This window comes from Heliangelus exortis, chromosome Z (genome assembly GCF_036169615.1).
Source record: "Heliangelus exortis chromosome Z, bHelExo1.hap1, whole genome shotgun sequence".
Lineage (NCBI taxonomy): Eukaryota > Metazoa > Chordata > Aves > Apodiformes > Trochilidae > Heliangelus > Heliangelus exortis.
Window position 1 is genome coordinate 22,847,453 of NC_092454.1, and position 25,934 is coordinate 22,873,386.

General features: G+C 37.9%; 1 protein-coding gene across 1 annotated transcript; it reads left to right on the forward strand.

The window, feature by feature from the left end:
• The first annotated feature begins 2,707 nt into the window (after positions 1-2,707).
• CTXN3 (cortexin 3) lies at positions 2,708-25,934 on the forward strand. The gene is given in 2 exon segments (XM_071731790.1): positions 2,708-2,842; positions 25,449-25,934. A coding segment is annotated over 1 exon segment (294 nt). The 5' UTR covers positions 2,708-2,842; positions 25,449-25,495; the 3' UTR covers positions 25,790-25,934.

The following is a 25,934-nucleotide window of genomic DNA, read 5'->3' on the forward strand; positions in this document are numbered from 1 at the left end:
CTTGGTCGTCTCTATCAGAATTCAACCAGTCATTGCAATTGTCAATCGAAAACTTATAGGCATGCCCAGTCTCTGTGAAACTTTCACTGTTTGCATCTGAGACAAAAGCACGGAACCGTTCTCGAAGCTTCCCCCTTCCATCCGCCGCTTTTCTCCCCCCGCTCTTCCTGCGGGCGGCTGTTAAAATGTCACAATGGCACAAAATGTCACAAGTTTTTAAAAGATGCGAAGGGGGTGTGTATAAGCCCAGCTCCCCTGCAGGATCCATTCCCTCTGGATCAAAAGGGTCCTCATGCTCTGTAGAATCCAGGTCCTCTGTTGAAAAGCACTGATGTGAAATTTCAGAGTCAGTTAACAATGCATGGGTTGTAGCAGATATATCAGTAGGAACAGTCTGTGTTACTGTGTCATGAAAAAGCCGTGGCGGCCGCGCCCTCCACGGTAGGGACAAGTGGCTTGGCTGTGGCTCCCACACCTTCTGTGGCAAACGACATGAGATTTCTTTCAATCTTTTCCTGGACGCCAGCATTCTGAGACTGCCTGGCTTCTCAAGCAACAGGACATGAATCAGATAGCATCAGCGAGTTAGTCGGGCGAGTATATATAACAGGCTCAGAGCAGTCATTAGCATTCTCCATGTTATTAAATTATCGGGTGAAAAACCTTGACCAGCGACCTGAGCTTTTGTCAGTTCTTCACCCACTTTTTGCCATTCCATAGCTTCCTAAGTCCCTGATTCTGGATACCATGGGCAGTTATGACGTACCCATAGCAGGAACAAAGTAAATTTCTGGGGGTTTATCTTGAACCCCTGTTCTCTCGCTATACGCAGCAAAACTTCATGATGAAGCTGCTGGGATTTGGTTGCTGACTGACCCATCTTAGTTCTTCTCCCTGGCATGGTCCTCGATTACCTTTTCTATAGGATGAAAATATCTTTGCTCACCTTCCTGTACGGCTCACTGGGGGGTGTCTTCCTGGAGTTGTAGAAATCTCCTGAATCCTTCACTTTGCCTTGAAAGCCTCACATGGAGTGCCACATGACAGAAGATATGAAGGCACGGACCCCAATTGCTGTGCACAATCAGAATCAGTTTACTGAGTGGTTTGTTACTGTTATATCTATCTATCTATCTATCTATCTATCTATCTATCTATCTATCTATCTATCTATATATACATCTATTGATTGTTCTACAAGTTACACCTCAAAGTGCCCTTTCTACTAACATAAAACCTTATCTATCGGTTCCCACCACAGGCACCTGGCACCAGGACATAACATCATCCAGATGGCAAATTCCTTAAATTATTTACAGCTCTTTGTTCTTCTTCAGGGACAGTGAGTGCCAGGGAATCTGCAGCAGTCCTGTACTTCACGCAGGCCTGCACCTCTGCTGTTCTACAAACAATTGTGGTTACTTTCTGGGCATTTGACTCTGGTTCACTCATTTTCTTTGGTTTATATTTTCAAATTGAATGTTTTAGCCATAGGCAGACCAAATTAGTCTGAGGGGAGTTAATGTGCTGTTAATGTGCTATTGCTGTTCTCAATAATGCATTCTGACAAGAAAACTCACCATAGATCTATTTTAAGGAAATACTGGTATCTTACTTGTTTTAAGGTCATTTTGACCTCCCTAGAACACTTGCTGTGCAAAAGCCAAATGCATGTGTTCTTTGCCAGGAAACACACGGGCCAAAAAGACTCATTCTGTATCAGTATCTGATGTTAGCTAACAGGACACAGCCACCTGTATTCTCTATCCTTTCTCCTGAACATTGAAAACTTAAAACAATTTGGAAGTGAGCACAAACAATTTTACTCTTTTATTTCTACTTTTTTACATCGATGTACTATTCACTGTGGAACCCACTCAGACTGAAATCTTGGCTCAGAAAAGTCATAGCTGATGACAATATGAAGAAAAGTATGTCCCTCAGATCCTGTCTGAAGGCTAAATATTTCGTGTGTCTGTGTGTTCACATATGTGTGTATATATGTGTGTGTGTGCATACATGTGTGCATATGCTTACATATTCATGAAAGATAAACCCTGTATTTTTTCTCTTCCTGACAGAGGAATCTGTAGCATTGTCTTTGAGTAAAACCTCTGAAAAAGTGTAGTACCCAGTAAGCTCCAGAGGATGATGCTTTCACACCATTTTAGACAAATAGAGCAGAAACTTCTTCCAGTAAGAAAGGACTGTTGTAGCTTAACCTAAAGGGAGGACTTGGCAGCTAGCTGAACAAGTCTATAGTGTGACATGTTATCTTAAAAGCTTGGGAAAATATTAATTGGTTAATAATTAAATTGGTTTCGTTATTGTAGATACAGTAGATACTGTAGATATTTTAAGACAGTGTAGTACTTTGTCCCTTAGCCTAGGCTAGTGATAAAGATACACCTGGGAGTTTTGTCATACACAAACTTCCTTCCTAAGGATCAGTTTGTCTACAGTACCAAACCATGGGTCTCTGGACCTATGCTTCTTGATGTTTGCAGGCATCCAGATGGTAACATTTCATGTCTCCACATGATGGCGCTGGCTGTCAGGAGACTGCAGCATTTAGCCCTGTGAGGAGTAAATGGCTTCCACTAACCAGCAGTAAAGAGTGTCTGCCATGTGACAGATAAATGCTAACCGTGCTCTTAAAATCAGAGATGTCATGGTCAGTCATGAATCTGAACAGGAGATTTTTGTAATGATGATGAAAAAGCACATTTAGCATCTTTTAATGTTGGCAGTGCAGTAACTTCTGCCTCAGCTTTTGTGGAGTTTCAGAAGTGTCTCCAACTGAAAGTTCTGGCCCTGAAACAACACCTTGAAGATAATTCAGGTATCTTTATCTTCTCATATAGCTTGGAACCAAGGTCAACTGCTTGTAAAAAGTAATCTTACAGGGGAATGTAGTAAAATTCTATTAAATTTTAGAGGGTCAGAGGGTAACTTTTGGTCAAAAGAGACATCAATATACTAAAAGTATTTAGGTAGCTAATTTTAACTTGTTGATAGAGCTCTTATGTTAGTAAAATTTGGTTTTTAGTCAGTTTTGATTTATATCTAAACAAACAAACAAACAAACAAAGCGTTTTGAGTAAAAAATCAGAAAGATCATTTCCCTGAGATATAACTTCCCATCTGCAGGAAACCTCCCAGTCTCTTCTCCTTCCTTCCTTGAGGGAATCTTTCTTAGTGCATGTTTCTTTGCTTGAGCCATTCATCTCTTTTCTGGGTCTCATAAATATTTTGCCATCTTTTTTTTTTTTTTCGCCTTGGATTTTTTTTTTTTTTTTTTTTTTTTTTTTTTTTTTTTTTTTTTTTTTTTGGGAGGGCAAAATTTTTTGTTATGTCAGTCCAAAGAAATGAAAACACACTGAATCAACAGTGGTAGACAGGCATTTTAAACTAAGGAAATTAATTTAAACCTGATGATTTTAATAGGCCTCTGTATTTCAGATTTAATCCACTCAAAAGTACCACCTTGCAGGTTTTTCATAATTTAAAGGCATATGAAATCAGGGAAGCATAACTAATATGCACCTGAGTATTTAGCCCATTGTTTCAGGGATCTGGAGAAAATACTGAAATTAGTGTTTATTTACTAAAAGGTCTCAAATAGAGGTTGAAGCAGATAAAATTCATGCCCATTACTTCCATTAGCTATATTATTCAGATTTGCTTCTCTGTTTTCCAACTCTGGCTTCACATTGACAGTGCTTCACTTACAAGTTGAGGAGTATGCAAAAATTTGTTCAACTCTTCTCTCTCTTATATGGAGTCTTCCTTTTCTTAGATTTTGACCTAGCTAGAAAATAAAATGTCTTGGCATTCAGGGTTTTTAAGACATGCATATTGGAAAAGGCAACACTGTTACTAAACTGCTACTAATCTCAATGTTGTGGCTCTTTGCAATGACATTTAGATAACTAGTATGAATTTAGCTTGCAGAAAGCACATTCATTTCACTTCGCTAGATGTATCTGATAATGTTATCCAGAGCTTAGTCATCAGCCTAGGCTAATTATTGCTCTCTTAATCAAAAAGTAAATGTCAAGTTATTTTCAGTTCCTACTAACCCAGTGCCTATTCCTGCTCAGGGATGCACACTTTGATACAGAATTTCCACTTCCTTCAGCATGGACTCAGTAAACAATACAAAACTGAGTGTTTCAGGCACTATCTGTGTCATTTACTCCCATCCTGTCACTGCTCTGGAAATACAAGTTATGGTTAACAAACAGCCACAATACAATCATTGAACTAGAGGAAACACCTGGATCCAAGCACAGCTGGTAAGGAAGCGTGCGGTTCTTGTCTATTCCAGACAAATGCTGAGAGGCTGCCTGATCGCAGGGTGGTTGTGAGGAAACCCTATTATTAACACCATCCTTTTGGGAAAAATGCCAGTGATACGCACTGGAGAATGGATCTCGGAAGAAATGCCCAATGCACACGATTAATAAATTTAATTACATTCCAAATTGGGGTGCCTTTTTTTTAAAATATTTTTTTAATCAATTTTTGTGTCCTTGGTGGCATGCAGAGGAGGGTAGCTGCAGGGAGGATGGGAGTCACATCCTACCTCGGTGTGTTTTTTCAAGTGTCAGAATTTTCATGTTGTCTTGAACAGGCAGGAAAACCAAAGAGTCTGAAAATCTTCACAAGGGGAAGTTCTGTGAGAAAAACAACACCAATCTTCTAAAATAAAAGCGAAATACATGAAGACAGATGAATTTCACTATATTTGTTCTACTGCTGGTTATATATCTATTCTAACAAATCTTTTGGATATCCCTTTTGTATATTTCTTTGCAGCTTGTCATTAGAAATTTAATATTGTGGCTGCATATAAATACTGTAAGAAATGCTAAGTAAGGCAGTAACAGTAATAATATGAAGACAAAATAATTTTGACAGAATTTTTAAAAGAAAAGTAACCAATATGCAAGGCCCAGGTATCTATATTTTATCATGTTCATATTGAAGAATTTTTGATCATTCATTGATTGCAACAATGGGTATAATATTAAATGCACTTATCTGCATCTCAAATTTTATATTAGCTTGCTTTTAACATAAAAATTATGACAACCTGAATTTCAGCCAATGTATGTACATCTGGAAAAAACCTGACTAGTTTATTAGGCAGAGCCAGCTAGAATAGACTGTGGGAACTAGAGAGGATGACTCTCTTGTAATACAAGAGTTCTGCTTACATTTCCATATTTAATTAGAACCATGTTTTCTTGTAGTCATTTTGCATTTTTCCAGAGATGCTTGGACTTTGTGAGGAATTAGCAAATAATGTAAGAGAAGTGTAGCAGCTGATGAGACTTAGTGGACAGCTTTGTCAGATTGCTTGGTAAACATTTTTCCCCACATATACCAGTTAGGATTTAATTGCTTAGTTTCATTATTCCAATAAGCATCTGAACAATCTTTTGACCCATAAACAAACAAGGGCTCATGGGATTCAGAGGCTTATCTGTGGTCTGTAGAGATGAATAGCCATCTAAAGGGACACTGGGAACCTAATTTAATGCTACAAGTCATTATCTAGAGTTCTTACATCCTGTGTTCAGAACTTCCCTTTCTCTTGTTAATCAATCTCAGTTTCAAACAGACATTTATTATTTGTCCCTTTGTGCATAACGGGTATCTTTATTATAAAATTGAATCACATTTCAGTTTTTTTCTCAAGTTTTCTTACTTCTTATGAAATCACAGAATTGTCACAATTGGAAAGGACATCTAAAATCACCGCACCTTTAAGTCCCCCAACCCCAAATAAAAAATGGATATCAATATCTGTATCACCCACAAGAGCATATCCTGAAGTGCCTCATCTACATAATTTTTATATATAACATATCTTGTTCTCTCTTCACAAATATCTTTGTGCCCTGCCTCTCCTATTAGTTTTATTTTGTAAATTTATTTCAGAATTTTGTATTCTTACTGTCTGTCATTTTCAGACTGGAAAAGAAGTGCAACTATTGATAGTATGCTCAGTTAATCATAGGACTAATACCCAGTTTTATTCTTCACCAAACATTATGCCAGGAAAAAGACATTGTACTTAAGTACAAGTAAGGGCATAGGCTGAAAATAGGAAGTAACTTCAGAGACTTTCCGAGTCCTTCTACCATCTCTTTCAACTTAATTTAAGTGACTTAAAGACTTGGGTGGAGTCTGTCCATTGAGAAATAAAGGCTGGGTGCTCTTCAAGAAAGAAATGCTCTTCAAAGCACAGGAGCAGGCTGTCCCCATATGCCAAAAAAATGAGATGGAGCAGAAGAAGACTGTGCTGGCTGAACAGAGAACTTTGGCTGGAACACAGGAAAAAAAAAAAAAAAGAGGTTATGACCTTTGGAAGAAGGGGCAGTAAACTCAGGGCAATTACAAGGATGCTGTTAGGCTATGTAGGAAAAAACTTAGAAGAGCAAAATCCCAGCTTTAGTAGAAACATTAAAATGTTTGGCAGCTCTGTAAAAAACGTTTAAAAATGTCTGTACATACATTAGCAACAAAGGGAGGACTATGAGGAGGAGAAGCAAAGCGGCAAAGGATGAAGAAAAAGCTGAGGTGCTTAATGCCTTCATTTTCTCAGTCTTTAGTAGTGGGACCAGTTGTTCTCAGGGCACCCAGCAACCTGAGCTGGAAGTCAGGGATGGGGAGCAGAATGGAGCTCCTATAATCTAAAGGGAAATGGTTTGCTACCTGCTACATCACTTAGGCACACACTAGTCTATGCAACCTGGTGGAATACACCCAAGGATACTTAGGGAACTGGGGGAAGTGCTCACCAAACCATTACCTTTCTTCATCCTCTGCAAAACACTTATGCTTGACACATTCTTCTCTAGCACCAGGACTTTAACAACAATGTTTATCAGGATGTATCCTGTATTGCAGTCTCTCTTGAGACTTTGCCTTCCCAGTTCCTCTCTTCTTGAGCCCTAATTTCTGTTTTTTCAAGATTTCCTTCCTTTCTTTCCTTCCTTGGTGCAGAATTTCTATCAGTTGCTTGGTTTTTTTCTTAGAGGAGCAACAAATTTGTTTCTCTTTTTGATTTGGTTTTTTTTCTTTGGTGGTATGATTAGTTTTCTCTCAAAGGTTATTTTCTCCATTTATTGCTGTTTACTAAATACCCAGGGGTGTGCAGATGAGATGCTGCCCATGTAGTGAAGCTTAATAATTTTCTTCATCTTAAAGTCCACTGCTGGTTTACACCTCTGGTCTATATTTGTGTTCACACTTGAGCCTGAGTTTCAGTGTGCTTATGTGGAAAAGTACTTGCTTGGAGTTCATGTACGTCCTTCATGATCTGCATGCTATTAGCCTCTTCGTCTGGTGCTGCCCTAGCAGTCCTTATTGGATGTCTCCCCAGATCCCAAGAAAAAATGGCATTTTCTTTAAAGATATCAGTCGGGAAGTACATTTTCAAAATCACATTACATGGGGTGACTTTTGGTCATAAGGTCACCGTGAAAACAGAGAACCCATCTTCAGATGTCCGGTGGATATCTTATCAGAAAAAACACAGCCTTTTTCGTCAGAGCATTACAACTGCACTTTAAATTCAGACAGTCACAGATTCAGTCATTTATTGTAAGTATTATACAGCTCATGTTGAAATGTTTGTGTGTGGGGCTTGCATATGTACTGCAAAAGACATTCAATGTGGAGTTCAGAGCACTTCCAAACAAATGTATATCTGAAGAAGTGGTGTAAGGCAGTTTCACAATATGGTATCTATGTTTCTTGGTGTACCATAATGAAAGCAGTGAGAGTAATCTATGATCCTGCTTTTGAGAAAATCAGCTGAGCCCCAGGACTGCCAAATTAGATTAAGGTGCAAAGAGAAGCTCTCTAAATAAGGTTGTGTGGTTTCCCTTGGAGTGAGTCAGAATACCACTTGAGAGCCTCCAGCTACTCAAAGACTTTCCTGCTTTTCTTTCTCAGCAAAGTAAGACAATGCTTCCAACTCTTGGAATTGAATTATGGCTATTTGATGTTTTACTTAAACCCCAGTTCCTACTGGCTTGTGACCATATGAGAACTTCCCCTTAGAGAAAAATGCAGATTCTAGCCATCAAAATGCAGAAATCAGCAGGCAAGCAGGATCCAAATGCTCACAACTGCTTCACAAAATGAAGAAGGAGAAGAAACATTCTTGAATGTTAGACAAACATCCACCAAAATTATTTTGGTGTAATTGGTTTTGTCTTAGGAAAATCTCATGTTGGCTTAAAATAATGAGACTAAGACTTTAATTCCAAGTTTTTTTGTAATTACAGGAGTAATTTGAGATTTGCACCCATATTTTTGGGTTTTTTAAAAAAGGACATATTTTTGGTATTCTTAGTGAAAAAAGTGTAAAAGCTATTTTGAGAATTTTCAGAGAAATGCATGTCACTAGAAAATGCACCATCTACATCAAGTTTCTCTGCAGGAAACCATATTGTCCTGAAACAAAAATAAATTCAGAAAATCCAGTAATTTTTTTTTTTTTTTTCAGTTTGTTTCCCATTAGAAGTGTCTGTCAAAATAGGGTCTTCTTGCCTTTTTACTGAAGAAGCCTTCTATTTGTAACATTTTGCTAAGATCATGTGCAGAAAAATGAAATGGTACAGGTCTACAAAGAAACCTGTACAGCAGGTTTTTCTGAACTGTAACTGAAAAACAAAGAGAATGTAATAATGCAACCTCTCATTTGTGCTAAAGAACTGGATAAAACCTCAAAGGTACTAAATTTAAGACAAAGAGAAAATACTTATGTGAGCAATTAGAATTCAATGACATGAAGGATACTTAGTCAAGCAACATAAATGGGTGATTTTGCAGCTGTTTGTAATACCTACAGTTACTGTAGGCAAAACAAGGTTGTATTTCATGGTGTTCAGGCAATGCCTTGCTGAAAAGCAGAGTCTTTGTTTATATGAAGTCCAACCAGTGCAGTAGCTGTACTGGCTGCCTCAGCACTTTCCCTGAGAAAAGTGAAGTACCTCTGCAAGGCAAAGTTCAGTGTAAGTGCTGCTAAGGCATCTCATTGCTCAAAAATGGGAATGCAGCACTGACGAGCAGATGGCAGATTGATTGTTTTACAAGATGGCCACTCTCTATCAAGCTAGGATAATGACCCCAGTGCAGTTATTTTGCAGATTCTCTGCTAGAGGTATAGATTAAGAGGATGCTAAGGTGTCTCTGTTGATTAGAAGTAGAAGCAATTGCGAGTGGTAAAGTCCTGAGAGGATGCCAGCTTCATGAATGCCTTCTGGTGAGACCTGTGTCGGGCAGGGGAGATGGCAGGAGAGCTGGAATAGATAGCAGGGTGAGACTGGGAGGTCTATGCATGCTCATTTGCAGAAGAATTTGGCATAGGAAGAAAATGGAAAACAAGATTAAGAAATTTGTTCTTTTGAATGAATAATTACAAAACTTTTGGAGGGATGATCCCAGAGTGTGTAGACTACTCAGAGAAGTAGGAGAAGCACTGCATCTGAATGTGATTTGAGTCTGAGAGAGCATACGACAATATGTGACCAAGCAGAGACAAGTTGTGAGCTGATCTTGTTCACCCGTTCAAAAGAAAGTATTTAAAAGAATTTATTTTAGGAGAAAAAAAGTAAAATTTATTACATCTTTGAGGATGTGACTAGGTGGTTGTATGATGTCAGTAGACAGTCTATCTACATTTCAGGAACGCCTTTGACCCTGTCCCCACAGCATCCTTGGAGTGCTTGAAGAAGTGTGGCCTGGATGATAGGGCAGTGAGGTGGACTGGGAGCTACTTGAAGGATAGAAGGCAGAGGGTTGTGGTCAACGGGATGGAGTCTAGTTGGAAGTCTGTTTCTAGTGGAGTCTCTCAGTGGTCAGTACTGGGATCAGTACTATTCAGGATATTTATTGGTGACCTGGATGAGGGCATAGAGTGTACTATCAGCAAGTTTGATGATGACACAAAACTGGGAAGAGTGGCTGACACCCCAGAAGGCTGTGCTGTCATTCAGAGGGACCTGGACAGGATGGAGAGTTGGGCAGGGAGAAATTTAATCTATTACAACAATGCCAAGTGTAGAGTCTTACATCTGAGAAAGAACAACATCTTGAAAACACCCAGTGACGGCAACTGCACCCTAAACCTAACATTCCAGGAAACCCTAATGCCTAACCCCTGTCCCTAACCCTAACCCTAGCCCTAGCCCTAGCCCTAACCCTAGCCCTAGCCCTAGCCCTAACCCTAGCCCTAACCCTAACCCTAACCCTAACCCTCTTTTCAGCATCGCTGAGAGGTTATTTCAGTGACTTATTTTGTCATTATAATGAAATTCTCTTATTTCAAGATGAAGTAATTTCTGTTTCTTATATGAAGTAATTAAAACAATAGACAACATAAGGAAGAACTTATATATATACATATATAAGTATCCATAATTATATATATATTTCTTCTATTTTTTCTTTAAATGTGGAAAGTAACCTTCTGGGGCTTTAGATTTAGAATATAATTTTTTAAACTTTAAAAGCAACACAATCCCATTTTTCACTCTGTAAGTGTGTGATAGAGAAATCGCCTCCCAAAACTCTGACACTGGCGTTTTCCCCTCAGTTTCTTAATTGTTGCCTTACCATGAGAATATGAGAAAAACTGGGCCTCTAGGAAAAGGTGAGCTTCTGTCCTATTCTCCTGCCTGTTAGCAGCTGAACAGACAGCTCCACCAGGACCAGGACACTTCACAGCTGGCAATGGGAGTGCTGGATCTGATGAGGTGTATGAATAATGTAGAGAAGTGCAGGTAAAGATGGCTGGGAATCTTGCATTTTGTGATAGTAATTCTGCTCCTTTACTAGAAATTTCTTCATTTTATGGCATGATTGCAATCTGAATACCTTACTATATATTTATCTTAATATATATTTGTGTTTACATGTGTGCACACATCCTGTTAGCTGATGTTTTCTTGTGGCTTTTTCCCCAATATTTTGATACTAAGAAGAAACCTGTCTCTTCCTTTCAGTTTTTAGGCTCCTCTCTTGCTGTTGTGTGTATTCAGCTGAAACCATGGGTTTACATTTAACTGTGCTTCAAATATTCTTCCTCTTCAACCTTCTTTGCTACAGCTTCTCCCTAACTCCTACTACAGCTTTTGTTTTTTGTTTGTTTGTTTGGTTGGTTTGGTTTTTTTGTGTTTTTTTTTGTTAGTTTTTTTTGTTTTTTTGTTTGTTTGTGGGTTTTTTTGTTCTTTTGTGTTTTCTTTTTTAACCTGTCTTCACAGGGGCAGTCTAACTGCTAACTGCTGAAATGACCCAGGTCCATCTCTCTCAAGATGCGTTTCAACCCTGATCTGTTACAGCCCTGCTCCTTGAGGTAATTGCAGCTGCAGCACATCCATGGATCCTCCCATGTGCTTTCATCTCTTCCTTTGTCTCTAAGGGGTGATGGCTATGCAGTCAGTTTCCTCCTGAGCCTTGCAGGAAGACAGAGGATGTAGTTAAAGCTGAAGTTAACCAATCTAATAATAATCTGATGCTGAAAGAGTCAGCCCTGCTCCTCTGTTTTCATGTTCCTCTCTCTTGGGAACTTTTTTTTTTGTTTGTTTCATTTTTTATTCCCCAGATAGATTTTCCTTATCCTATAAATGCTGTAGTGGCATAACAGCTGTGTCTGAGGCAAAGGGAGTGGCGGCAATCTCTGGAGCTGGGAGGTAGGATGGGGGTCAGTTTGCCCCTTCTTGGCTGTAGATTACACACTCACTTTGATGGAGTGTGGGAAGTTTCTCTTGAAGCAAGAATTGAGAGATAAAGGGCTGGCTAGGGATTTTCTAGGAGGAAAGGTTATCAGTTACTTTTGCCTGGTCACTGCAGTGGAAAAAAATACACATTGATGTGGGCAACTTTGACAAGATTGTAGGAGGGAACAGGAAGGAGGTGGGTTAGTTTCCTTTCATTGCTGCCTGGCCAAAAGCAGTCTACAATAACAGGTTGTATTTATGATTTTGCTAGTCTTTCATTGCTGCTTTAAAGCAAAGAAAGCTTGAAAAAAATACTGTCATTTGAGTTCATCATTGATTTTTGAAATATCAGTCTAAAGTCCTTGAAGGCTATGTAACCAATCACTTTTCAAAATAGGAATGTAGTTGGGATTTACTCCTGTTTTATCTGTTCCAATATAATTCACACTAAAGGTTATGCATTTTTAAGTTTATTGTATTTGGTGAATGACAATTTATTGACATGGAAAGATGTAGTAGTACAAGGCTAACTTTTCATGCTTTTGAAATATTTTTTTGACTGTATTTATGAGGACCTGGCATGCTTATTCCTTGTTTGTCACTGTTAAAGAGCATGGTACCTTTTGTACATAATCCTTCAGATAATTTTCATTATTATTTTAAAAACCTTTCAAAGGAAACCCATTACATTTGTTACCACCTTTTGAAATAGAATGAAGTGGGTTGTACCAGTCATGAAAAATGTGACCATATCTTGAAAGTCAATTACCTGCAGTGTTACATAGCTCTGTTGTCTGCCTGTGTGTGTCTTTTCACATGAGCTCATATGCTTTTAGCATTAATTAAGGATACTAATTTTATTTTTGGCGGTTTATAAATTCCATGATACAGGACAGTAAAAATTGCATTAGAATATGCTAGTTAGCATGCTATTTGAAAAGAGAATTGTAATAAGTAATCTTTTGTCACTTTAAATCAACGTGCTAACATTGGAAATGTATTGTTTGCAGCCTTTGTGCAAGAAGTATTCTTTTACATTAAATAGCTACTTTTTGATAATTTGCTTAAATTACCAGGTATTATATTCTGTTGTTTTCTGATGCAAACATTTGCGTATTAGATCAATGACAGTATTTAGCTGTGGGGTAAAAACTTCCATTCTGCCTGTCTCAGTGTGACTTGTTGCAGTGCTGGCTGTGCAAAACATTCATTATGGAATTCTGTGTTTTTTACTGAAAAAATGCTTTCACCTTTTGCATTTCTGGTTTAGCTAACAGGATGATGTTCATTCTGTTAATATTCCTAATTCAACCAAAAAGGTGAATAAGAATCACTTGGGTGTTACCAGCTTCCTAGCCTGAAATTCTGTAGCATATTATATAGAGATTTTAACTGTAACTTACTTAGGGAATCTGTGTTTTCCTTTCATGACACACTCTCAAAAGATGACGTCATCGTGAAAAGGGGCAGCTTTTTACAGAGGAAGTAGGATTCTTAAGAGAGAAAAACATACTCGTCATCCCAAATTGCTCTTAAGGTCATCAGTTATTTTACTGGTATATTTAACCTCTCTGTAGAGACCATCCTGTCTCACTTCTCAGCAGTAATCTCAATTTTGCAAACTTACTGAAAATCAGAGCAAAATTAAACAGGAAGAAAGCCAGCATTCTCCTCATTAAGCTTTCACACATTTCTTCATACTCATTATTCCAAAGCACTTTGTGTTATTCTGAGATTACTTTTAAGGCACAGTAGCTAATGTGAGAACAGAAATGTTAGGTAGTGTTTGTGGTTTCTTAAATAATAAAACACATTTAGTGACGTTACTCTGTTTAGTTTTATGGGTTTGGGTCTTTTTTTGTTTTGTTTTGGTTTTGGTTTTTTTGTTTGGTTTGCTTTTTTTAGTAAGGCTTAGGCTGAAAATTGCCTTCACTGACATTACTAAAGCACTTTACAGCATATTGCAGTTCCTACACAATGCAGTTATGTCTTTCAAAAAGCATACTAATTCAATTTCTTAATTTTCAGCATTCTAGGGGTAAAATTGTATGTTGCTTGTTTAATGACTAATAAAGAAGAATAAAAGATAGAATTACCTGTATAAATTTATTTTACAGTGTGTATGCAAGGTATAAGTTATATCAGTGTTTTTTTCTAGGACTGCCAGATACAAGATATCTAGTACTCTTGCATGCATACACCATCTGTATCTTATACAACTGCATGCATAGATCAACTATTGGAAGAGAAATTTTTACATATCTTTATGTTTTGGCAGGAGAAGTGCTGTCATGTTATATTAAGTCTCACACCTAGTATGTAATAATACAAAATTGGGAAGTAGAGAAAAGAAGAAAGTAAATTAACTTTGAAATCTTGGTTCTTATGATGAATTATGTAAATGATGTTAGGGCTTTTCCTCTTTTTTTTTTTTTTTTTTTTTTTTTTTTTTTTTTTTTTTTTTTTTTCCTGTATTTTTTTTGTATTCCTAGAAATAACACTGAAGAATGCAAATTAATGGAAAATAAGTTATTAATTAAAATAAAATATTGCAATATAACTTGTAAACACAGCTTCTGAGGAAGTTGGGAACAAAGAATTGGTGCATTGAATGCCACATCTGGTTTAAGCAAATGGTGTGTGGCACTTTATAGGTATTACACTGCATTCTGCAGTGTCTGATCCCCACTCCTGCCAGCCTTCAATGTCAGTCAGAGGTCAGTGTCTCAATTTTGCACTTCCAAGTAGTCTGAAGCAGGATGGGGTTTGTCAGCTTAATGGAGACATTAAGAGGAGTCTGAAATGAGTGCTGTGGGGCAGTTGCATAAAATGATTACCCAGAAATAAGAATATAAAAGCTTGGCTTACAGCTATCTGTATCATACTGGTGTTTTAGATACCTCCAGAGAAGGTGCTGTCACACCACAACTTTTCCTTGTTCTGTTTTTCCTTTCCCTTCTCCAGATACAACAGCCCTCCCTGTCCCAACATTTGCTGTTTTCTCCTTGTTCTTAGATTTTAGAAGTCTCTGTAGATTAGGATCGTATAAACATATGTCAGCACTGACCATCAGAATATGGATGATATTTACACTGCATGCAAAACAAAATATCTCATAGCTTTCGCTGGCCAAGCGGGATTCCAACCTCACTAGTTTGTGCATTTGTTAATGCTAAGGATTACAGCACTAGATGCAGAGCTACACAGTCTTCAAAATAAATCTCAGTTATAATATGACTTTTCCTTCAAATTTCTTAATATTTTACCTTTCTCAACATTTTATCTGCAAAGGGCAGATACTTGCTGCCCAGGCTGAGTGACCCCAGAGACATGTTCCAGATGTTCATTTCTTTCAGTTTTACTTAGTGCTGCAAAAATAGTTTTAACATGCCAAATGAACATATGTTGGAAAGATAATGCAGTTGACTCAGGTTTTTATTGTTTTCAGCTTTACTTGGTGCCACAGAAATAGCATTAATATGTCAAACTGAACATATATAGTCGAGATCATGCAATTGCACTAGAAAATGCTGACTAATATTTGCATCACAGAGATGAAATTCTGGTGTAAAAGTGCACTAAACAGGGAAGGGAAATCCCTGCCTGTATGGCAGGGAAATCTTCTTCTGAGGTTAACATAGGGGAGCCATGTGTGTACCTGATAGTTTTGCTAACAAGAAGTTAGGACTCATGTTTGCTTACTGCACTCAGAAAACGTCTAAACTACATTGCTAGTTTGAGTGACCTAAGTTGAAGAGGGTATTTGTGCACTTTCACATGTCTGGCAAAGAAAATTACCCCATGCAGAAAAATAATGGAGTTACCCTGTTACCCTGAAAAGACAATGCAATTGACGCAAAGTGGACATGAATATAAGAAGCATGTCTATTTTGCAAAATGTCTTTTGTAGTGGAGTTGAGGGAGTGCCAGTGTAGTACTGCAGCCCCTGGGACTACAACAGGGGATGTGAAACTCCAGGTTCTCTGAGAGATGCCTGATCTGGCTCTGTGCCTGTGGTCAGGATGTTCACAACACCTGCCACAATTGTCTCAATACTGCCAGCTAATGTCTTTTGTAGTGGAGTTGAGGGAGTGCCAGTGTAGAACTGCAGCCCCTGGGACTACAACAGGGGATGTGAACCTCCAAGTTCTCTGAGAGATGCCTGATCTGGCTCTGTGCCTGTGGTCAGGATGTTCACAACACCTGCCACAATTGTCTCAATACTGCCAGCTATATGCATGCCACTGGTAAGGATGCCTCCAGATGTTAGGGACAACAAAATCCATCTGAAGCAGATAAAAAAATAAAAACAAACAGCCCCCCCCCCTATTCATTGTATTAAGCAACTTTACTGATGCTGTGAGACAAACACACTTGTCCTACCCCCATTTCCTTGGGGAGTAGAGGAAGGCTGTGCTGAGCTGTGAATGCTGCCAAATCAGCCCAAATCCATCTCTCTTGCTTTATCTCTATTAGCCTGACACAGAAAGTCATGTCTAGGCATTGGCTTTGAGGGGCAGAGGAGCTCAGTAGAAACATCTTTGAAAACAGCCTCTGCAGGAAACAGCAGGTTTTCATGGTCTATCCCCCTCTAAGTGTGGTGACAGAGAATGTGTAAGTGGGACACCTTATTCTGACTTTATGGCACTCCACTGCTTGAGTAAGAAGGGGAAGCAGCACTTCAGAACCCCACCTCCACCTCTCAAAACTAAGCAAGAGATCTGCAATGAAGGAAAATTAGAAACACACTAAAAAGTTGGCAGGAGTGTCTCTAGAGTTGCAGTTAAGGTCTTCAGATTGCATTTACTGCTTTTAATCAAAATTTGATTGTTCACTGAAAGACCACATTTATTTACACTTTTTGAAATGGATATAGATTTTGGAACTAGAACACATCTAAAGTTAAATATAATTATCTTCAGGTCTCCTTTTCCAAAGAGTTGCCTGTAGTAAACCTAGTAAACCACAACTTTACAACAAAGCAAGTCAAGGCTATGGAAAATATTTTAATGATACTGCCTGAGAAAATCCTTCTCTGAAGAACACTAAAAGAACTTTCTTATTACATAGCTGGAGATTCAAATTCATCCCACTGCTAGTGCTGTAGGAAATTACCTAAGATACCAATGTATTTCTGATATTTATTTCAGAATTTTACATTATTTCCATTCTAAGGCATATGTGAAGCATACTATTTTCAAATCAGATAAGAATCTAGGAGTCTGCAGTCTTGGGGGCTGAAACCCAGGACACGCACTCATTGCAAGCCCTACAAGAACTGACCCAATAGCATTTATTGAATCCGGAAGTCACATCCAAGAGCTTTACCTGCCTAAAACATCATTAAGGGGAACCTAACTCTGAAACTGAGATCCAAAATGTTTGCAGGTTACTAATGGCATGAATATACTAGGTAGTCCTCGTGTCTTCCCTCTTTGAATCACTTGGTCAGCCACAAGGCTTTTCCACTTGTGCCTTAACTTTATGAGGACAAGATCCTAACAAAATCACTGCATACACCTTCTTTGTAGTCCAGCTCAAAGAGTGTGATAGCAACATCCAGCTTTTCTGTATGAACCAGGTGCCAGCATTATTTCTGGTTTATTTATTTTTTTTAATCTAATGGCTACTTAATATAAAATGCCTGTACCATGGGGTTTTCCTCATTACTAGATTATAGATACGTGCTCTTGTGATCTATCTTCCTCTACCAAATTAATCATTCCTTCCTTTCTTGTACGCTTGCTCAGTTTCTTGGAGCTGAGTGGACGACAACTTCAGTCACACTGAGATTTGTTTAAAAATAATTATCTTTGAAGAGTTTCTTCATGACAAAAAGGTACATGCCAGAAAGCACACCAGCTGTCTGGATCACTGAGGGGTGGTGCAGTAATAATACACTAATGAATCTGTAAGTGTTTTTGCGATCTGAGAGTGCTTAAATACAAAATATAAAGCTTCTGTCTGATGTTGTGAAATCCTTATGCCAGCAATCTTCTGGGAATGTAATCCAGCCTCTTTTGTCAAGTCTTGTCATGAATCTTCCAGGCAAGGAGGGGTTACTAAACCTTGTCAATTATCCTTCCAGTAGTTGCTTGCTATAGCAATGGGGTGGATCAAATCTAGCTGTGTAGAGTTCAATTGTCAGGAGTTCAGAAAGTGGAAAATCCCCAAAGAATTAAAAAGGGAAATTACAAGTCCGTTCTTTAAAGTCACAGAACAAGACATGCTGGTCGACTAAGGGAAGCATAGGAATGGGGCCCTAGGAGCAAAAGATCCTGAAGGATTCAGAGTATACAGAGCACAGCAGCAGAGTGACCTATACCCACGTGTGCAAATGAGAACAAGAAGCTGAAAAATCTTTCCTGGAATATTGTCCTGCAGAGGTACAGGTATACCCTCATGTGAGCATAATGCATCAGTCTGGCAGACTGCCTCATGGTTTATACTGAAATGTATACTTGTGTGCAAACCAATATGCAGGCACCTCAATCAGACTCTCATGGAGTATTTGTATGTGCCAGGCCTAGGTCCCTGAGTAGCTCTTGTTACCTGCTTACCCTGCAAAGTGTTGAGGGACACTTGCATTGAGATTTTTATGTGACAGCAGGAAGAGGTCAATTTCCTCTTTGTTAATAGTTTTATAAAGCATGAAAAGCCAGACTGTAAATGGGTTTAAAACAGACCATCCCCAGGGTGCATGGATGTCTCTGGTAATCTGTGTGGTTATTCATGAAATTACCATCTTTGTAATGTGGTAATATGGGCAGGAGCTTTGCATCACCTCTGCAAGCATATTCTTCCCTATTAGCTGCACAAAACCATGGTCCCATGCTTCATAAAGTTAATGTTAATGCTTAATGCTTAAGGATGCTTCCATGGGAAAATCCTCAAGGGACAAAGAAAGGAAGATAATTCTTGTGAGCTTCCAATCTACTGCCATGACAGAAACCTGAGGGAAATATGAGGAGAGAAGAATAGTCCATATTATTTTTTTGTTCTATTAAAATATGGGGTATCTGAAAAATTGAGTTCCCTGTAAGAGTTCAAAACAAATGACATTTTGCCACCCTAAAATGTTTTGAAGTCTGTGTGTATCTGTTTGCCTTTAAATAGAAACTCTCAGAAAACAAGCAAACAAACAAACACACTTTTTAATCAGCCTATTTCACTCGTTCTAAAACTGATTTAATTTTTCTCATGGAAGAGCTAGGTATTTTCCCTCAAAATAAAAGGCTACTATATTGAGGGTAGCTTTGGAAACAAGTACAAGTACATTTTTTCCCCATGGCAAAAATCCCTAGAAACAGATTCAGAAGATAAGCAGTAAATGTTACTGACTTTATTCTCTCCCATATTATGGTCACTTTATTTTCTAAAGAAAGAATGCCACTAGCATTCATACAATCCACTACATTTTAAGATGCATGAGGGTTAAGGTATTTGGCTGAAGATCATAAATTGTAATCAATATTCAGACTGACTTAGAAAAGGAGGGTTAATTCGCATTCAAAAGACATTACTGACAACAGACACTAGAGAGGAAGAAGCACTAGCAGATTATAGATCTGATTTTGCAAAGGTATGTGGGTTTTTTTGGTTTGCTTTTTGGGCTTGTTATTTTTTTACTGTATGGGGTTGTTTTTTTTGTTACACCTTTTGAGTGTTAATGTTATGCTGACAATGTTTTCAGATAGGCTGCAAGGCAACTGCTGTACTCAGCCAAGCAGAATCTGTGGAAGAGCTGCTGAGGCAAAACGTAAATTATAGCTTCACTTTAAGAAAAAGACAATATTGTCAGTAATTACCTCCTATACATATATAGAATTCTTATTTGAGTTGGGGGGAGTTGTGTAAAATTCTAATCATTCAAAAGGCAGCTTTTGAACTTGGGTATTCACCAGTTCCTTCCTTGGCAGTCCCTGATTCTTTATGCTTATGATGCAAGAGAGGCACAGAAGAATGGAAATAGATACTTTTAACTACCTGCTGCAGTGGGAAATGTGTCAAGTTCCGTCTCAACTAGATGAAGGTATTTGTTTCACCAGGCTTGACTGTCTAATTTTCTTCATTTATTTAATAAAGTTATAACTTTATATTGCAAATACCTGCCTAATGCTGTCTATTGTGTCCTACATAGCAGGTCAAGAATACTGAATTAGGCTTAAATATAACAAAGCAGATGAATGTATATTGATTGTATTGCTGTCTATTCCCTTTTTACGTTCTGGAAAGTATATTTCAGTTCATGTTTTACGGATACAAGAAAGAGTAGTTTAAAATCCATTTCTTGTCATTTTGAGCTGCAAATATGCTTCTGCTAGGGATATATGGCTGTCAATACAGATTTTCAACCCGCTGATTTATATAGGATCTAGTGTATAAGGATATTAACCATGGTATTGGCATTAAAAGCTCTAGCATTTTTTTACAAAATTATTAAAAATACACATTTAAGATACTGTGGAGAAGGGTTGCAATACTGATGTCTGTGTATCTGTACACTCTTTTTTTAAAAGACGAGTATATACAGTGGAAGGAAAACAGTCTTTTTGTTGTATTTGTCAAACTATTGCACAGATTCCTAGATGGTGTAAATATATATTGCTGTTTCACAGATTCAGACCTTCAGATCTTCATAAGTAGTAGCTCATAAAGCTACCAATTACTTTAGCAAATGCAGGGAGTAATTCAAGCTTTTACACTAACTTTGACCTTTTCTGTGTATAAATCATCCTCACATAGCTTCTATAGGAGAATTCAGAATATTATTTGTCCACATTAACACATTCAAGTTGAGCTTGCATTTTAAATATTTCACTGTACAGTAAGTAAAAGTGAGGTGCATGGTATTTGAGAGGGTCTACAGAAAAAAACAACAGATCCTTTCTAACAGTTTTATTGCTGTGTTTATTAAAGATTAATCTCATCAACTTGCTTTAACAATGTCGACAGCTGAATGGCACACCAAGGGTCTCTTATGTGCATGCAAAGATCTATCTTTAAAAGCTGTTGGGAGATGATATATGCCTGCAGGCAAAGGACAGTGTCAGCTTGATATTAAATTTGTAAGAAGAAAAGAATGAAGTATAGCTGAAGAGGGCATTGTTCCTACGTCCATTTAGACTGTGCAGTAAACAACAGCGCAGGGTACAGTATGAAGGAACATAAAGACACATTTGAGTACAAGAGAAGGGCACGTGTAATTTCATTTGTTAACCTGGCACATTTATAATCAAGATTTGCTCATTTAAGGTAGGGGTAAAATGTCAATCACAGTAACTGGGCTATGAGTGCATGGAAATATCTTCGCTCAAATAGTTTATGTACAGATGTTTGAGCCTGAAGAAACTTGCTGTGTTTTTGTAGCTAAGGAAGTGAGTAATCAGTGAAACCAGTATGGGTGGTATAGGAAAATCATGCACATGGTCTTGGCACTTGCAGCATTCCATGAGATATTTCATAATGGAAACCAAATTGCTCCACTAATACAGGATACCTGCATATAAGGCATGTGTTGTGAAGCACCCATTGAAGTCACAGGACCATACCAATTCAGACAGTAAATCCTGAGAGAACAAGAAAAACAAAAGAAATTCCTTGGGTGTTGACATAAGAGAAAGAGGAAAATATCCTCTTTAATGTATTTAGATGTCTTGATGTTTAATGTCTTCATGTCTTCATTGCCTAATAATAATTTTTATCAATCAAATTTTAAAGGGCTGAAAGTGTTACAGGGCAAGATGGTAATTAAGTCTGTAAGGCTGAATAGCTAGTTGCAGTAGCAGAAAATCTGGCCTTATGTCCAGTTAGCAAGGCTGCAAGACCATGGGACTCAAATGGTTTTCTGCTGGCCAGATTCATCCTTTGTGCTTCATTATTTCGTTGCCTTTCCATTTATTTTATGTGACTGAAAATTGTGCAGTGAATGATCTGTCAAGAAATATCAATGAACAGATGCTGCTCTCTATATAGCTTAATTGTTAATGGTTTTAATTTAAATAATTACTTTAAATCCATGCAGATTCTGTATGGATTCATCCTGGAAGTGTTCAATAGCTTAAGTTACCATTTCCTCAGTATTGAAAGACTAAGTCTAATACTGTTTACAGAAACTGGCAAAGCAGGCAAAACTAAGGCTCCACTCAGCAAACCGGGATGTGATTTCGCACAGTCTCTTTGTCTGTGACTACCCACCAACATACAAGTCTTTTATGATAACAACATAATCTTATGTGTATTGGTACAAAACAGAGTTTACGCTGTACATTGTGATAAAGAAGGAGGAGTTTAAACAATAGAACAAAGCCAAATATAATTGTAAATGTGTTGTTTCTAGAGGTGTAGATCTTAAAGCCATTCTTTCCCTTTATCCTATTGTTCTCAGAGTAAGAAGCATTAAATTTTGAGGCCTAAAGAAGTCCTTTTAGCATACAGAAATTTTAAATTACAGTCAATTTTGAAACAGCTAAAATCCTTAAAACACAGAAAGAATAATTAAAGGTGTTTTGAACAAGTTTAACTCTGGATGTCCTGTGAATTTTTATATATCAACTGATTAATCCGTTGGCATTTTAACTTCAAAAATCTTTGTTACTTGATCAGAAAAGTTATCTTTTTGGTAATACTTGACCAGGCCCCAGTTCCACTATTGGGCTGCAGGTGCCTACCTGAACTATATGAAGGCTATTAATGCTGAGGATGTGCCAAGGACTAACCTGTCGATTTAATGCCTATAATGATATGCAAGTTTGGCTCTGTTTCTTAATTTAGTATCTTAGACTGTAAGAACCACCTCAGGGGGAGCTATAATAAAACTACAAAATGGATGTGTGCACTCTGGCAACCAGAAATTTAAATAACAACCGGATGTGGATAAAGTGATGTGCAACTGTGTATTCATTAAACAAAATATTACCTACATCTGCAAGGAGCACTTTGGAGAAAGTAATTGGAGGCAGCACCTCTTCATTAAAAAAATTTAACAATCAGGGCTTGCTATTTAAGTGACGGGTAATCTCCATTTTTTTTCTATCAGTTAGGATTTTATCTGAGCTGTGAGGGAAAAGAAAACACCTGCCTTGTTAAATTCTGTTTTTTTGATATATTATTTTGGCTGTATGGATACCTTTGTGCTGAAATGGGGACATCGATAATGTGCATTACACTCACAGTTTTGTTTCTTGCATCCTTGGATCTGTGTTAGAGGTGGATCCTTGAGTAAAAATCTCCCTCATACTGTGGGGAAGGCCTTTTTTGCTTGTGTCTATAGATATACCTAATAAATGTCTTTAGCTAGTTACCTTCTCCTTTCAAGTACTCATGTGCTTATATCAGTGGGAATAGCTAAAAATCTTTTTTTCACAAAGCAAATTATTCAGGATCTCATTTAAGTTTTAGCTTGCAAAAGAAGCGGTCCAAAGAGGGCAAAGGTTGTGGTTATGTCAAGTATTGTGCCTGTGGAGAGGCCTGCCCCAAAAATCTTTCAATCATTCAGCATATTGAGCACTCAGAAGGCTGTCTGGAAGTCCAAAATCTCAGAAATATGTTCCTTTCACCTTTGCAGTGTATTCTTAGGATTTTACTAAGTATAATCAATATCATAAAAATTAGGATTCTGAGTGTGAGAAACTGCTAACTGTAAAATAATCGCACAGCTCCTAAAACCAGACAATAGCACTCACTGGTATTGTAAATGGCTATCTAGCTCTTCTCTGTAATATCATCCCATTTGGTGCATACTCTTATCCCAAAAGGAAAATAATCATAGAATCATTGCATATGTTTATCACTGAGTCACTAATTACTAATTACTAATTTAAAATCAGGTTTCTTCAAAACTGGAAATATACTGTGTACAGAATCTATTCTCAGTTCTAAATCTGACATTTAAAACCAGCCTATCAAAAGTTGATCTTTCCTGACAGTCACATATTTTCCATCTTTCTGCTTTTACCCCTAGCATTCCTAACTGTATTCAGATAATATGTAGAAAATCATTAGGAAAATCTTTCCTACAACATTCTAGTCTGTGAGACCAAGCATAGTTATTGTATTGTGTGAGTGCAGTTTTAGGAAAGATCATTAACTGTGTATCATATGTGTATATAAAAACTGTGTGTGCAAGAGTTTTCTGAACACAGAATATCAGAGGTCTCTCAAAAGAGGATACCACTGCCTTTAGCCTTCACTTTAGCATAACTTCCACTGGGTTACACTCTGTCTCAGTTTATGTTTCTTCTTTATAACAAGATTACTTATTGACACAATTCATTATTTCCTTCACCAGGTATCACCCATCAAAGAAGTGGCTTAAATAAACTGGTTTTTTCCTCAACTTTTAGCTCTCTCTGTTAAACAATCCCATGTGTTTTTTATCAGCTAGTAGCTGAGATATCTTCCAAAAGACTGGATGTTAACAGTTTTTATCTTTCTATCTTGTCCCCCATAAGTTAAATCAGGCAATAATAACCATGCAGTTCCAATATTTTTGTTGCTTTAATACTTTCTATATTTTGTTTAAGGTATAATTTTTAGAATAATCATGGCATTATTACTGTTTGACTGTGCTTTCATAATCCACTTTTACCTACTAACTGTTGTTTCTGAGGCATGCTTGTAAATCATTACTGACCCCAGTCCAGAGCCAAAGCTGTTATAAGCATATGAAAGTTTCTTCTGTGCATGCTGTACTATAATATGTTCCTCTACTTCTTTTCCTTCTTCTTACCACTAACACATGTTCAGCTGAGACATTGCTGTGCTTCAACCAGTTTTGAAGCCTTTCTTTTCCTGAGTAAACTTTATAGGTAACTTCGGTGTTGTCAGTGACCAGGCCTACTCTGTAACATCCAGCAGCATTTCCTTCCACTAGAAGGAAAATCTAACGTGCAAGGGACGAGAAAGTAATGGGTGGCAGACACCCAGACAGAAAATTAAGGGAACATATGTGCTAGGCAGGCAGTAGCACAGCATATGCTCTGCTGGCTAGAAACAACCAGTTTCGGTCCCAAGTCCTGGCAATTCTCTTCATGTGGCAGAGAAAACCTTTTCTCTTTAACTAAATTATTATTTGACAGATTTTAGGCTACCTTCTTAAATCTTCTAGCATTTAAAATACAAATTATTTATTAATTTCCTTCATAAATGCTGCAGTTTTAGAGACACTGAATAATTACTGTCTTCCATCAGAGCAATAGACACATATATTGGCCTGCAGCAGATCCCAGTCCATCCCACCTCAAAACATTTCTGTCATTGTGTGTAAAATCATAGCTGTATTTGTTTTTCAAACCCTTCTCTCCCTGCTTCGAGTACTGTCAGCTGCAGTTCATCTGTCCTGCAGCAAGGCATGCAATTTGAAATTTCTGTGGGCTAATCACTGAAGGAGTGTCATTGAGCCCCTCATTTCCCCTCTTGCAGGAAATTAATGTTCTACCCTAGTCCAAATGATGTGGTAGGCAGGGAGAAGTTAGCTCCACTTCAGGGTCTAGTGACGTCTAATACTGGTGGCTGGATTTTGCACTGCTGACAGAACAGCTCAGGATTTCTAACAGGTCTCACCTATGACACAGAGGCAAGCCTGCTGTCTTGACCTGCTGTCAAGTTCTTTTGCAGATAATTTTTCTCTAGTAGGAGAAAGTTATGTGGAAGTAAACAAACAAGTGGGTTATTCATAGTCAACGTTGCTTCCCCCTTGTCCTACAGATAGCAAAGTGCATCTAAATGGCTTCTACTCTGACCTCAGCAAACTGATGATGAAAAGAAGGCAACTGTGGGATTATTCGTTTCAGCTTCCCTGGATGATGGATGGAGAGATTGTCACTGCCACTCTGGTGCCATCTGGGAACATGATACCAAATTCTAGCATGACCCTGGCTCAGAAAACAACGTTTGCCTTTGTGATTTTGTTATTTATTTTCTTGAGAATCTTCAGGTTTTGTTTCTTCTGAATTCTCCTCATCCCCTACCACAGTATGCCAACCTCAACATGAGCTGATGGGCTCGAGGGCCTGGAGAAAGGCCAGTTTGACTATGCTCTTGCTTAGAGACTGAAAATTATGGAGGCTTATTAGCAATCTGAGAAAAAAAGAAAAATCATGGAATGTCTCCTTATTTTGTTTCTGGTTTACATTTTTTTAAACACTGTACGAGTTGCCACAGACACATATGCACACAATTAATGTGATTTTA